The sequence below is a fragment of the Equus quagga genome, chromosome 11 (assembly GCF_021613505.1).
Source record: "Equus quagga isolate Etosha38 chromosome 11, UCLA_HA_Equagga_1.0, whole genome shotgun sequence".
NCBI lineage: Eukaryota > Metazoa > Chordata > Mammalia > Perissodactyla > Equidae > Equus > Equus quagga.
The window spans coordinates 101381765-101396948 of NC_060277.1; the positions used below are offsets into that span (position 1 = coordinate 101381765).

The 15184-nt window shown below is 45.2% G+C and overlaps 1 protein-coding gene across 3 annotated transcripts in view; it reads right to left on the reverse strand.

Annotated features, from left to right (window-relative positions):
• Positions 1-11971: 11971 nt before the first annotated feature.
• Positions 11972-15184, reverse strand: part of PECAM1 (platelet and endothelial cell adhesion molecule 1) — a 56716-nt gene continuing 53503 nt past the window's right edge. For all 3 annotated transcript variants that reach the window (XM_046674936.1, XM_046674935.1, XM_046674933.1), the window contains one exon: positions 11972-13008. In XM_046674936.1, the coding sequence (XP_046530892.1) occupies positions 12979-13008 (30 nt within the window). In that variant the 3' untranslated portion in view covers positions 11972-12978. The remainder of the gene's footprint in view (positions 13009-15184) is intronic.

Consider the following 15184-nt stretch of genomic DNA (forward strand, 5'->3'; position numbering starts at 1 on the left):
TCATATTTTCTCCCTTTCTGCCTCCATCCAACTCTGGCAAGTAAGGGTACCCCTGGCAGAGTTTCTCAAAGTCTGGACCCACCTGCACCAGAGAGAGAAGCCCCACTGGGCCAGCTCATTCCTGCCCTACAATGGAAAAGGCCCCAACTCCCTCCCCTGTGCCCACGGAGCCGAGGGTCTCCGTGAGCTACAGCAGCTACAGCGTAGCAGGGAAAGAGAAGTTTCCAGGAGGAGGAAACAGCAGGTGACCAAGTCCAAAGGAGGACAATAGCCATTCAAATATTAAATGTCCTCTCGCTGGCAGTTCCCAGGCTGGAAATCTCATCCAGAGAAGACTCGCACGTGTGCACAAGGCTGTGTGCGAGGACTTTCCCCGCTGTTTGCAATGGAAACAAAAGCCCACTAATGGGCAGCTGGTTAAATAAGTAAAGGTCCTTCCGTATTTTGGGATACCAGGCAGTTGCACCAGGCAGTTAAAAATAATGCGGCAAAAAAGACAAGGCGGGAGACCTGTATCGATGACAAAAATATCTAGTGTTAAGTGAAGACAAAAAAAGAAAAATATGTTGAAAATGATCCCATGTATGTAAAAGGAAACAATTTATTCAAGATTTATTGAGGACCTATTACGTGCCACGCACCATGGATAAAAAGACAAACTGCAGAAGCCTCTGTCAGCCGTGGAACGTGCACGGCCGGGCTTTATAAATAAACAGAAGCCAGACTGGAAGGAGCTGTTTACATTGGTTATTTCTAGGCAGGGTGTACAGAAGCAGGGAAATGGTTTTCGTATTTTACTCTCTATGCTTCTATATTGTTTGAGTTTTTTTCCACAGTAAAAATGCACATGTTTGTAATTTAAAATAATACAAAATGGGGACATGAAATAAATGGGAAATGCAGAAATGGAGCCCATGACACAGCCAGGGCCTGAGACAGGCCTGACTTCCCACTTCCAAACCTTCCACAGCCGGGAGAGCTGGGACACCACTGCCTGAGGCTTCCATCGGCTCCCAGGCTCGATCTTTAATCTCTCAAGGGAAATAAGCCGAGAGATAGAGATAACCGTTGTGGGGAAGTTTCAATGTTACCCCAGCTGTTACTGCCTCATCCTTGGGTCCCAGGTCTCCTTCTTAAGTAGTTCCTTGCGACTGAAAGTGTATCCAAAGACCAAAGCTCTCCCTTCTTAATTTGAAAAATTTCAAGCCTTCAGAAAAGTTACAAGAAATAGTACAATGAACACTTGCATATCCTTCACCTGGATCACCAGTTGTTAACATTTTGCTCATTTGCTTTCTCTCTCTCTTTCTACATATGTAATTGTCATTTTCGTTAAATCGTTTGATATTTAGGTACAGACATCACGATGCTTTATTCCTAATACTAAGAATGAGCAAATCCTACATTACCACAGTATATTATCACGCTTGGGAAATTTAACATTAATACTATCCTAGTATCTCATATACATTCCATATTCAAATTTTCCCAATTGGCCCAATGACATCCTTTAACAGCTTTTTTCAAACAGTCTGGGATCCAATCCAGGATTACATGTTGTATTTAGTTGTCCAGCCTCTTTAGTCTTCTTTAATCTTTAATCTTCAGCCCAATTTGGTCTTTTCTGACATGGAAATACTTGAAAAGTTCAAGTGAATTGTGTGAAAACTACAGTTACTTCAAATACGATACTCGCATTCTAGGTGTAATCCTGTCCTAGAAATGTAAAATTCCTTATGCCACCACTAGGTGGCTCTCTCAGAAGTCCTGGGTCCTCAAAAGCCCTTGTAAAACTGCAATTCAAGGCAAGCAAATCTTCTTTGTTTCAATCAGATAAGACCCTTACTTGCTAAAGCATATGATGTTAAAAAGGCCCAGATATTTTTAAAGGTAGTATCCTTTCGAGCCTGACTTCTCACGTATGATTTATAATCACTGGGGATACTGTTCATCAGGATTTTGATTCAGTGGGACTGAAGTGAGTCCTAAGATATTGCATTTCTTTTTTCTTTTCTTTTTTGAGGAAGATTAGCCCTGAGCTAACTGCCACCAATCCTCCTCTTTTTGCTGAGGAAGACTGGCCCTGAGCTAACATCCATGCCCATCTTCCTCTACTTTATATGTGGGACACCTACCACAGCATGGCCTTTGCCAAGCGGTGCCATGTCCACACCTGGGATCCAAACCTGTGAACCCCGGACCACCAAGACGTGGAACGTGCACACTTAACTGCTGTGCCACCTGGTCAGCCCCAGATGTTGCATTTCTAACAAGCTGCTGGTGATTGCAAAGCTGCTGGTCTGCAGACCATGCTTTGAAGAGCAGGGGTTTAGCACAAGCATCTGGAGGAACATATTTGTTTACAATTAGGCAACTTTATTTTTATATCATAATCAGCAATAAAGCTGGTCTTATCTCCTCCTGCTCTCCCCCTCCCTCCCTCCATCCCAGTCCTTTGGCCTCCTTTGCTTCTGTACCACAGGTCCTTTGCTCCGGCTGTTCTCTCTGTCTAGAATCTCTCCTCCCAGATATCCTTCTGCTCAGCTAACTCCCTTGGCTCCCTCAAGCCTTTGCTCAAATCTCACTTCTTAATGAGGCTTGCGCAGACCACCCTATGGAATACTGCCCCCTGTCTCCATGCCTGCTTCTGGTTCCCCTTCAACCTGCTTGATCCTTTCTCGAGTGTCTTCATTTTGTTGATGAAGAGATGAGCTCCAGGTCTTTGGGCAAGATAAAGTCTTGCCCAAGGTCACACGGACAGTGAAATATTGTCACTGTTCTTCTAAATGGATTTTATTTAAAAGTAGGACTTGTTTCTATCAGTTGAATTTTAAGCTACAACTTTAATTTTTATTATTCATGTTAGGCCTTTCCAAAAAGGATCTCAAGTAGCTGACAAGATTAAAGGTCATATAAAATGGAGCAGTTGGAACCAAAATGGAAGAGATATCATCTAAAGGAAGAGAGAGTCGACGTAAGAGGCAGTCGACAGTAGTTAATTACTCTAATGGGGCACAGAATTTGGCTCTAAATTCTTTGGCAGCTGAGTTAAACAGGAAGCACGTGGGACTGCATAGTGTTCGTTGTCTGACCTAAGAAAGCCTGAGCATTCAGCGGGGACTCACGTCCGGGAAGCATTTGGTACAAGAGGACTCCGTGTAACATCCATCCGGGTCCAAATCGACCAATGTTTACAGAAAACCCAAAGTCACACTTGAAGAATACAATCTTTTTCTCTGCAAAGACTAAGAGTATAACATTAAAGCTCTTGTGATGCAAGTGAATTCTACTCTGATGCTCTGAAAATAAAGATGGAAACCAGAGAATCTAGAAGAATTTATCATACTTCAACATGTCAAGGGATATCTTTTACAAAAAAACTGATGTCTCAGGCTTTGATAAGCAGTGAACCACAGGCAATTCACGGATTGGATTTTCATATGTTCAACAAATATTTATTGAGTTGCTGCTATAAATCTCCTCCTCTTTCCATTTTTCACTTCCAACAGGGCAGTCTCCAGGCCCACCTATCTCTAGGGCAGAGAGGACGGGAGGGGAAGCCACTTCTGTTTCTTCAGGCTGTATAGAGTATTTGCCAGGGTTTGTCATGTGTCCAAAAGAGAGAGACTGCACATCTGGCAAATTTACCTTTCCCAGCCACTAGGAAGTTGTCCTCTACCAGAGAGCAGGGACAATTGCTCCATTTCTCTGGTGCTTTTTCAAAACCCAGTTCTTTTCCAAAGCCTCTGTGAGTGAATACTAGCCAATATATTTTAATAAATGAAAATACATTTTTTTTGTATACCACTTTTTAAAAAAAAATTTCACAAGGCAGTTTTTTCTGCCTGGTGAACTTACAATTTTTGTGTGTGTGATAAAATACACATACATAAAATTTACCATCTTAACCATTTTTAAGTGTGTAGTTCAGCCGTATTAAATACATTCATGATGTTGTGCAACCATCACCACCATCCATATCCAAAACTCTTTTCATCTCGCAAAACTGAAACTCTATATCCATTCAATAGTAACCCCCACCCTCCCCTTCCAGCCCCTGGCAACCACCTTTCTCCTTTCTGTCTCCATGATTTTCACTACTCATATGAGTGGAATTATATCGTGTTTGTCTTTTTGTGTTTGGCTTATTTCACTTAGCATAAGTCCTCAAGTTTCACCCATGTTCTAGCATGTTGGAATTTCCTTCCTTCTTAAGGCTGGATAATATTCCACTGTACGTATACACCACATTTTGTTTATCCATTCCTCTGTTGATGGGCACTTGGGTTGCTTCCACGTTTTAGTCATTGTGGATAATGCTGCTATGAATATAGGTATACAAATATCTCTTCCTGCTTCCAATTCTTTTGGGTATACATCCAGAAATGGAATTGCTGGATTATATGGTAATTCCATTTTTAATTTTTTGAGGAACTGCCATACTGATTTCCATAGTGGCTGCACCATTTTATATTCCCACCAACAGTGTAAAAGGGTTCCGATTTCTCCATACTCTTGCCAACATTAGTTATTTTCTGTTTTCTTGATAATAGCCATCCTAATGGGTATGAGGTGGCATCTCATTGTGGTTTTGATTTGTATTTCCCTAATGATTAGTGATGTTGAATATCTTTTCATGTGCTTATTGGCCATTTGTCTATCTTCTTTGGAAATGTCTATTCAAGTCCTTCACCCATTTTTGAATCAGGTTGTTTCTTTTTTGGTTGTTGAGCTTTAGGAGATCTCTAAATATTCTAGATAGTAATCTCTTGTCAGATATTTGCAAATATTCTAATATATTTCTCAAGGCATTTTTTATGTCTGGTGCACTTTTAAATAGCAATCACTGTGACCATGTCTTCAACTGAGCCCCACCATGCTCTGCCTCTGCCTGTCACAGATGCGTCACACACGTGGAATGTTCTTTCCCCCCTGCCATTGGTTCTGCCACATTGACAATCCTTGGCTGTGAGAGGGCCAAGTGCTTGAACCTGCAATGTGTCAAGTGGCCTTAGCTACTAACTGGTGCTGGGTTCTGCTCCAATCAAACCCCAGGTTTTTACCTGAACGGCCTGGATCTGTCTGCTTCAACCACATGGATCAGTCACTTCCATCTTGAAAGAAGAGATCTGATTGGGTTTGCCACCAGCCTGCTGTGTACAAAGCACTGCGGGAAGGGCTGCCATCTTTGTGGGCTGGGTACGCCTATAACAGGCTTTTATTCTGTACTGGTTAAATGTGGGCTTCTGCTTCTTTGAGGTGTCTGCTTATCTTGGCGTCCTCCACACAGCCATGGATCAAGCAGAGCCTTGCACAAACCAGAGGCTCATTGTTTGTTGAATAAACTCTGATAAGCAAAGGTGATGTGTTTAACTGTTTGGAGTCATGCTGTCTTGATTTTCACTTTTTGATTTAAATATCACATCCCCATATGCCAACACGTCCCACAAAACAGAGAGAAGCACCTGTGTTGTTCTTGGCACAGGATCTGTGCAAGCACAGGACCAGGGCATCCTTGTTCTCTAGTGTGCTGTGCGTGTGCCTGTGTACATATGGATGAGCACATGCATAAGTGTGTGTTCACACACAGGTCTACTTATGTACGCTTATGGACCAAGGGCTGGACAGTCACATCAGCTCAAGACAGCGAATGGAACTCTGACCAATTCACAGATTAATACAGTAGACCAATGGGTCTCAACCTGTTCAAGTATAAAGATTTCCTTAACATAAAAAAATTTGCAGACTCCCACATGAGCTATTTAAGCTTTTAGCATTTGTAGGCTGATAAAAATATGTCCCCATGCATTTGAGTCCCTTTTGCAATGACTCCAAAGCTCTCCAGATCTGGGGATCCACTTCCTGAGTGGACCTTTAACACTGGAAAGGGATATCTTCTGCGAACATTTGACATTCTAGCAACTTTCTCCCTAAATAAGCATGACTGAAAAACATACTTCTCTGACTGAAAATGTGAGCAAAATATCACAAGCACCGGAGACCATGTCTGTCTGGTTCTCTGATGCATCCTTTGAACCCAGCATAGGATCTGGACCTTAACAGGTACTTAAAAAGTACTTCTTGCGGGGCTGGCCTGGTGGTGCAGTGGTTAAGTGCGCACCTTCTGCTTCTGGGCGGCCTGGGGTTTGCCGGTCCAGATCCCGGGTGTGGACATGGCACCACTTGGCAAAAGCCATGTTGTGGCAGGCGTCCCATGTATAAAGTAGAGGAAGATGGGCATGGATGTTAGCTCAGGGCCAGTCTTCCTCAGCAAAAAGAGGAGGATTGGCAGTAGTTAGCTCAGGGCTAATCTTCCTAAAAAAAAAAAGTACTTCTTGCAGGAATATTCAATAAAATGAGGCTCGCTGAGTGGCTGGCTAGGCTCGCTCACCAGCTGTGCTCTCCACACCTGCACACCAGCCTCAAAGAGCATGACTCAAAGTTCTCTGGAGACGGCGTGGCTTATCAACCCCAAACTTGGTTGTGCAACAAACGTGACATTTCCTTCACCATGATAAAATGAAATATAATCTGTCCCTGAGCCCCGACTCTGCCAGGCTATTGGGAAATTTAATGTTGGCCTCAACTGGCAAATTCCTTCTCTCCCTATAGTTACCTAAGAATCTGGAAGGACTGTGTGGCTCCTGGAAAACAGAGGAAGGAGGAAGGATTCTGGTTGTGGTCACTGCTCAAGCTCCTTGGAAATCAGGCTCCCAAGGTCCCTAGAAGACAGGTGGCTCCACAGGCTTCCTGTCACATGAAGTGCAAAGGCATCTCGGCCGAGGCTGCAAGTCCCAGGGTCTAGGGTCTGGCCTCCCTGGAGGCAGACATTTCCCTGATGGACAGCCGTCATCATAGGGGCGGGCCGTGGGTCCCTGCGGCTCACTCTGCCTGGTTTTGAGGACTCTGCCCTCCCTGCTGCTCCATCTCTGCCCCTCCCCCACTATAGCCTTCCTTGAGGTGAGGGGCACACAGGGCCTCAGGCTGGGCCTCCTAGAGTTGTGCATGATGGCAGGGGCCGGCTCGAAGGAGCCCAGAGAGAACTGACAACAAACTGCACCTCAGCGACTGGCTCTGTCACAGGGGCCCAGGGGAATGACTGCCTGCCTCATGTCTAGAACTTCAGGGTCATTCCTAAAAAATCAAAACCTCAAACGGTAAATCTGCAAATGCCTAAGGGTCTCCTGAAACGATCATAGTCAAAAGCTTCATGATGGAAAGAAGAGCTTCTCCTTCTGCCATCCTGTTCTCCTTACACTAACCTGCCAGAGAAGTAGCCTGAAAACTGAACTCATGTTGGCTGAGGGACACATACTTTTAATTAGACCTTGGCTGGTGGTGGGACAGAGCTTCTAGAACCAGTGTCAGATTCTAGCACAGGGTTTGTACTCACTTTGGAAGGCACTGAAATCTGCTCTTTTTCCTTTTTCTAGGACCCAGTCCTGGACTCCTTCAAAATCCCTACAGCGGGAAGTTTCCTCGTGCTGCAAATGCTGACCCGAACAACCCAGCCCTGAGGCGGGGAGTGTTGGTTATACCAGAAACTAATGGAATAGTTTCTGGCACTAAACCAGACCCTCCTGTGCCAAGAGGTTCCAGGAAAACTAGCACATCCCAGGACTGGGAGGAAGTAAGGCAGTAACTGGGGACTTTTTCCTAATGAATCCAATAAACCCTTGGAAAAATAATCCACGAAGGGTCAAACATAGATAGAAAACAACTTTGCAGGGTTTTGGAGGTATTTTTTTTTCCTAAAGAAAGAGAAAAATGGAAAATATTCCATGCATTGGCACTCAAAATAAATAACCAGGAATAAAAAACTCATCCTATAAATATAAGAAATACATAAACTTCAGTACTGTATTATGGCCAATTGATTGCAGAAGAGGGAGAAACAGAAAAGATGAAAGGGAGGAGAAAAAGGAAGGGAAGGAGGAAGCAGGGAAAGGATGAGAGATGAGAGAGGGAGGGAGAACTTTGAAGAAGGTCAGAGAAAGAAACACAAGAATATTTCAGAAGCACAAGAGAGCAAAGCACAGTGAGAGAACGTCAGATTGAGAAAGCGCAAACGACTGTTCTTTGAAGGTAAATCCCTGTTGCCACAGCTTTCTATTTACATGAGCATCTTAGAAACATGGAAAGTCAGAGCTGCAAGGATATGGACTCTTCTTGTCCAATTCCCCATGTAGTCGGTTGAACAGTGTGCGCCGCCCCCCGCCCCCGCAATTCCCGTCTACCTGGAACCTTGGAACGTGAGTTTATTTGGAAATAGGGTCTTTGCAGATGTAATTAGTTCAGATAAGGTTATACTGGATTAGGGTGAGCCTTAAATCCAATGACTGGTGCCTTTATGAGAAGGCCGTCTGAAGTCTACGTGAAGGCCACGTTTCAACTACTGAAGATTTGAGTAGAAGGAAAATGAGATGCACATACATGAGGAACAAGGCCATGTGGTGACAGAGGCAGGGATTCGAGTGACACACCTGCAAGCCAAGGGACACCAAGGGCCGCCAGCAACCACCACAAACTAAAAGAGGCAAGGAAGGAATCATTTTTTTTTCTTCTTCTCTCCAAGCCCCCCAGTACACAGTTGTATATTCTATTTGTGGGTCCTTCTGGTTGTGCTGCGTGGGATGCCGCCTCAGCATGGCTTGATAAGCTGTGCCACGTCGGTGCCCAGGATCCGAACCGGCGAAACCCTGGGCTGCCACAGCAGAGTGTGCAAACTTAACCGCTCAGCCACGGGGCTGGCCCCAGAAGGAATCTTCCTCAGAGACTTTGGAGAGAGTGTGGTCCTCCTGACACCTTAATTTTGGACTTCCAGCCTCCAGAGCAGTGGGAGAATAAACGTCTGTTGTTTCAAGTCAGTTAAGCCATAGTTTGTGGTAATTTGGAAGGGCAGCCCTAGGACACTAACACACCTTCTTCTGCAGGAGAAGAACCCCAGAACGTGTGACATCTCCCAGATCTCAGCGTCAACTGGTAGCCAATCTCCCATTCCAACTTGCCTTTTAGTTTTCTTTAAGAATTTTACAGCATCCTTCATCCTCTGCAAACATGGAAATAATTTTTCTCTTCTATTGTCAAAGTTCATTTTGAAATAAAGATTCATTTCCCATTGAATTACAAAAGCACGATGGAGGCTTTAGACATCCTTCAGACCATGAAGTTTTCAGTAAATGTACTGCCTATTCCTTCAGTGTCCCCAAACAGTCTGAGAGCTTAACACCCTTGAGAGGTGAGGGCTGTCTCTTCCTACCACTGAAATCATCATTCATTTCTTTATTCTGAGCAATTTTTTCAAGGCAAGCCAAGTCCCTCTGGACATATTGGACTTAAAACTCTCCATAAAGTAGACCCTTTGATAAGAAATGAGTTAACCACCCTATTTGGGTTTTCAACTGACGTTAAATCAAATGGAGACTATATGAGTTTTTAATTATTTCGTAGTCCTTAACCCTTTTTTGGATCATGTCTCTGAGAAACTGAAGACTACGGACTCTTTCCCCAAAAACTGTGTACTCACAACTTTTTGCATCTACTCTCAGGGGGTTCACAGACAACATGCCCTAACCCCGTCTTTCAACCTGTGGACCCAGCTCTGGAGACTGTCTTCCTCCAGTTCACCTTTTCACTTGAGTTACATGGTGTAAGCAAGGGCTGAATCCGGCCTATGGCAGAGATTTTCTCTCCAACATGTTGATGATACTGGTGGAGAATCCCCAGAACAATTGTGCTCTGGAACTGAGTTCTTACTGAGCAATTTTCAGGGATCTTCTCCTTAAGGCTCCCAAAGACCAAGTCAGGACAACGAGATTCCAGCAGAAATTCCTAGGGGAGAATGGTGGCTTTTTCAAGAGGACTTTTTGAATCCTTTTTGAAAGGACCCGGGGCTGATAGGCTGTCTTCCTGCTTTTCCTTGAGGATGCCATCCTCTCCTTTGCCTCAGGCCCTTAGCACACATTCTCCCTTTGTTGGCCACACTCCTCACCCCAACTTTTCCACCTGGTACCCTCTACCTGCCCTCAGGTCTTTGGTTAAACCCAACATTCTCTTGAACACTTTCTCTGATCCCCCAAAGTCTATGTTAGGAGCCCCTTCTCTGTGCTCCATATGCTTTGAATTTCTCCATCACGGCATTTGTCCTACTGTTGTAATTGGCTCTCTACTCATCTGTATCTCTGCTGGACCGTATGTTCCAGGAAAGCGGGGGCCACGTGATTCTTATAATCTTTCTGCTCCCAACAGTGTCGGGAACACATGGCGTGATGGATACAAACTTGTTGAGTAAACAAATGTAACTGGCTGCTTCAATGGAGGGTTGCTCAACCTTGATACTATTGGCATTTTGAGCTTGATAATTCTTTGTTGTGAGGACTGTCTTGTGCATTGTAGGATATTTAACAGCATCCCTGGCTTCTACCCACCAAAGTCCAATAGCATCCCCACCCAACAGGGTGACCCAACGACAACTAACAGTGTCTCCAGACACTGCCCAGTGACCCCTGGGAGACAAAATGGCCCTGGTAGGAAACCAGTGCTTTATTGAATGGAGCCACTTTGCCCATCTTGAGTCTATGTCAGGCAGTGTGAGTTCAGTTAGTTAATGCTGGGGGGCGCTCAGTATATGCTCATGACATGGGTGGCTGACCTCTTTTGGCTCCTCAGTCGAGGGAAAAAATTCCACTAGGCATTTGCTAAGGAGAGTTGTAAGTCCTTTAAGGATCTATTACAATGTGAGGACACGAGAGGGAGCTCTAACCAATGAGTTCCACTGCTGAGGAAATCGCCTCACCAGGAAATGGTGCCTGCAGGCTCCTGTTAAGCGATGAGCTCCAGCTCAGATGCTTGGTTATGCAGGCAGGTTATAGGACAGCTGAACTGGGATCCTGGATTTAGATATTTTAGCTGTTAAACCTACTATGAAAGATTCCTGTGGGTGTGGTTTCCTTCTCAGAAATATAGGCAAGAGGAAAAATAATTAGAAACCCACTTATGCTTGATAATTAAATCATAAGAAGTAGGAACAAGGTCTTCCCAGCTTCCACAGCAATGGCCCTGCTCTGGAAGCTGCAAGGGACTGAGGGGTTGACACTGGGCTCTGGGCTCTTCATCAAATCATCAACACCTCGACTATCAGTCTTGAAGGTCATTAGAGATCATCTAATCCTTTGCTTCCAACCTGAGTCTGTGGCCCTGAAAACTAGGAAATTGTATGACACAACTTTGTGTATGTGAGTCCATCGCTTTCACCATATTTTCAAAGGAATCTAAACCCTCCAAATGTTAAGAACCATTAGTCTAATCTCCTCATTTCAGCAGTGAAGAATCTGAAGCTCAGAGGTTAAGATGCTCCTTTGCGTTTCTGCAGCTGGAATCTGGCAGAGCCAGGACACACACTCACACCTCGCTCTGCCTTCAGGCCCAGTGCAGAGGGTGCTCTGATGGGGACCCAGCCTGTAGGGCAGTGAGATCTGGTCTGAGGCCACTGGGGAGGGTGGCTCCTGTGGCTTGGGGCAGGGGGAGGGTGCTTTGCCGTAGGGTTGCCAGATAAAATATAGGATGCCTAGTTAAATCTGAATTTCAGATGAGTACTTGTGTAGTATAAGTATGTCCCAAACATTACCTGGGGGCATACTTAGACTCAAAAATTATTCGTTTATCTGAAATTCAAACTTAATTGGGCATCCTGGCTTTTGGGGCGTTTTGTTGGTTTTTTTGCTCAGTCTGACAACCCTCTCTGCCAGGGACAGCCTAGAGGACTTCAGCTGGGAAACAAACACTGAAGACCAGTCAGTGGATGTTGAATGGATAATGAAGGCCACTCATAGGCCCTTGGCCTGTGAGTCTCAGCCCACTGATGACACCTGTGTGGTGTTCTCCGTGACTTCAGAAGGCCTGAGGAGTCCTCAAGCACTACAAATATTCTACATGCACATGGCCTCTCAGAAGATGACATTTCACAGGTCTGTGAAGAGTAAAGATCAAATTTATTTAATACAACACCCCACAGGGTCCCTGCAGCCGTGTCTCTGAGGTGGACAGGGGAAGTGGTTTCACTTAGGTGTGCTCACTAGTGAAATTCCACCACAAAATGGCCACAGCCCCTCGTCCACCCACTCAAGACACGATCAGAAACATCTTAAGACCTCAGGAGACCATTTCTTTAGCAAAGAATAAATAAAAAAAAATTAGTAAGAAAAATAGGCATTTCATTTTTCTATTAAAAACAATATTTGCTGTAGGCCACCATATTCCTGTCTTTCAGCCTTCAGTAAGGTAGAGGAAAAGAAAGAGAGGGTATAGAAAAACAGCTTAAGAACATCTGTGCTTTGTCCAACTTCATTTTCTATTTTGTGCATTGCCCGGAATGAACCTTGTCTTCAAGTCGGCATCTAAAGGGGTCACTCTCAAGCAGCTTTGTTTTTCCATTTGTGGTGGGTGAGGTCATAGAGGGGACAGGGTGCAGCCGTCTGGTCAGTGCTGTGCACTTCCAGAAACAAAGACTACCCAGAACCACAGGCCTTTGAAGGACCAAAGGCAAAGAGAAAAACTAGCCTCTAAGCCAGGCCATTCGCTAGAAGTGATTGACTACAAAACAAAAACAGGTTTCTGTGTCTGAGGGTGCTTGGAAAAGTTCTTTATCTCTGTACAAGACAAAATATTCAAGTTTCGAAATATCCCAATGGCCTGTTTACTCTGAACCTCCTTCTGCTGCTCTTCACTCCTGAGGATGCTCCAACTTGGTGAGAGGTGGGCCGTGTTGGAAATTAACCAGCCCCTATGCATCTCTTTATATCCAGCATAACTGTAGTAAGATGGATTTACAAACTGGTGACTTGGTCTGAGGAATTGCTTTGTTCAGTGGGAGCAGGGCAGGTTCATAAATAAGTGCACAGAGCTCTTGGAACACAGGAATCATCTGCTCTTCTTGGAATATGGATGTCTTCCCAGGGAGGAGCATCTGCTCTTGCAGTCCTAAGTTCCATCAAGGGAGCCTTCCGTTCTCTGTAGTGACAAGAGACAAGACAAGCCATGGTCACATACTTCAGGACTCAAGACTGGCCTGATGGATAAATACGCAAAATTGCAGACAGCTCTTCTCAAAGGAACTCCAAAGCAGTGCTGTCATCCACTGGTACCCCTACCCTGCTGGGACAGCTCCTGCCACACTCATTTCTCCCTTCGCTCCGTGCTTACTCTGCTCCACTCCCCATACACACGTTGTACATCAGGCTATCAACCAACTCCATTAAGCACGCACTGTGCACCCAGCACCACGTCCCATGGGCTCTACACTTACCCACAGAGGAAGACTAGTAAAGTTAAGAAAGACCTGGCTTCTTGTTCCAGCTCTGCCTCTAAAATGAGAGGAACCTTCTCTAGGTCTGTTTTTTAATTTTAAACATGAAGGAATGAAGTCAAATGGTAAAACTTAAATGTTTTAAAATTATGTGATTCTGCCTTAAAAAGGATTGAAATTCTGAGACATTTCAACATGCATAAACCTTGAAAATGTCACGCTAAGCAAAATAAGCCAGACACAAAAGAAACAAATTCTGTATGATTCCACTTATATGAGGTACCCAGAGTAGTCAAATTTGTAGAGACAGAAAGCAGAATAGTGGCTGCTGGGGCCTGGGGGTAAGGGGAAGTTAGTGTTTAATGGGGACAGAGTTTTGGTTTGGAATGGTGAAAAAGTTCTGCGGGTAGATGGTGGTGATGGTTGTGCAACAATGGCAGTGTACTTAATGTCACCGAAGTGTACACTTAAAAATGGTTAAAGTGGTAAATTTTATGTTGTATATGTTTCAGCACAATAAAAAAATTTTAAAAAAAGATTCCATATGCTGTCTCATAGTGTTTTCTAAATGCTTCATAAGGTATCTGTGTCACCTACCATCAGTGACCAGACCCCCATCTGACCCAGGCACTGTTCTCTACGCTGGGGATGCAAGAACCTGCCCCCCAAAATTTTATATCCTCCCAATTATTGACAAACAATGCTACCATGAAGTAGAAGGTGGAAGAAGTCCTAACAAACTGCAGCAGGAGTTCAGGGCGGGAAGAGGACCAGAGCTGGGCAGCAAGGGAATCACAGAAGGCTTGAGGGAAGTGACTCTGGAGCAGCCTCCAAGGTGGGGCAGATTTTGACAAATGGATGGAGCAAGGGGCAAGAGTGGAGCATGTTGGGAAATACTGGAATAGAGGGGCCCTGGGCAATGGTGAGCCCCAAGGGGCAGGCAGCATCTGAGTCCATGACTCTGGACCTTCCGTGAGCACAGGGCACCCTGCTGCAGGTGGAACTTAGGGAGGCAGGAGTGGCAGAAGTTGTGGGGATTAGCCAGGATCTTGGGAACCTGATGGCCGGGCTGGTTGGCTCCCTGAGGTTGGGCTGAGATAGAGCCCCTGTTTCTTCTGGCTCTGCCAGGGAGACTTGGGCAAGCTGACCAAGAGAGCTGTGTTGGCCCCAGAGGGCTGGAGGCCTGCCAACCCTGGCAGCTACACTTGTCCCCAGTTTTTTTGTTCCACCTGGAGGGGTGACCCTGGTGTCCAGCTTTTCTGCAGGCCCCAGACCAAGTCTCTCCTTTTCTAGGGGAAATGAGTGCTTGGGTAGCTGCTGCAGGACCAGCCTCACAGATGGGAAGGGCTGGGCCACCGTCAACTGGGCCTTGGGGATTTTGAAGTAAAGGTTAACATGCTCACATCCAAGGCCTGCGCTTGCTTGTGCTTGACTCAGAGGCCAGCAGTCAGCCACCCAAGTACAGCCATGAAATCGCCCCACCTCTGGCCAGAACATGGTGTGGACGCTCTGAAAGGTCATTTTGCTTCTTACACTCGTGGGATCTCTGCTTCTGGCTTCTAGAATGTACCCCTTATGAGCACTTTGAATACGTCAAGTCTGTGCTAAGTGCTCATTTAATCCTTGCGATAATCAGAGGAGGGGGTTTTATTTCCTCAAATGAGGAAACTGAGGCCCTGAAGGGTTAGGAGATCTGCCCAAAGTGACATGGCTAATAAATGTCTAGTTAGGGAGAAGTCAAGTGTTAATGTGGATCTCTGATTCCTAAGTCAAAGCCCGGCTTTGGTTGAATCCTGTGCCTTGGATAAGCAACTGCTACATCCCCCCCCCCCAATGTGACAGGGGCATTTCAGGGCCAACTAAGGTAAATTCCCCATCCAT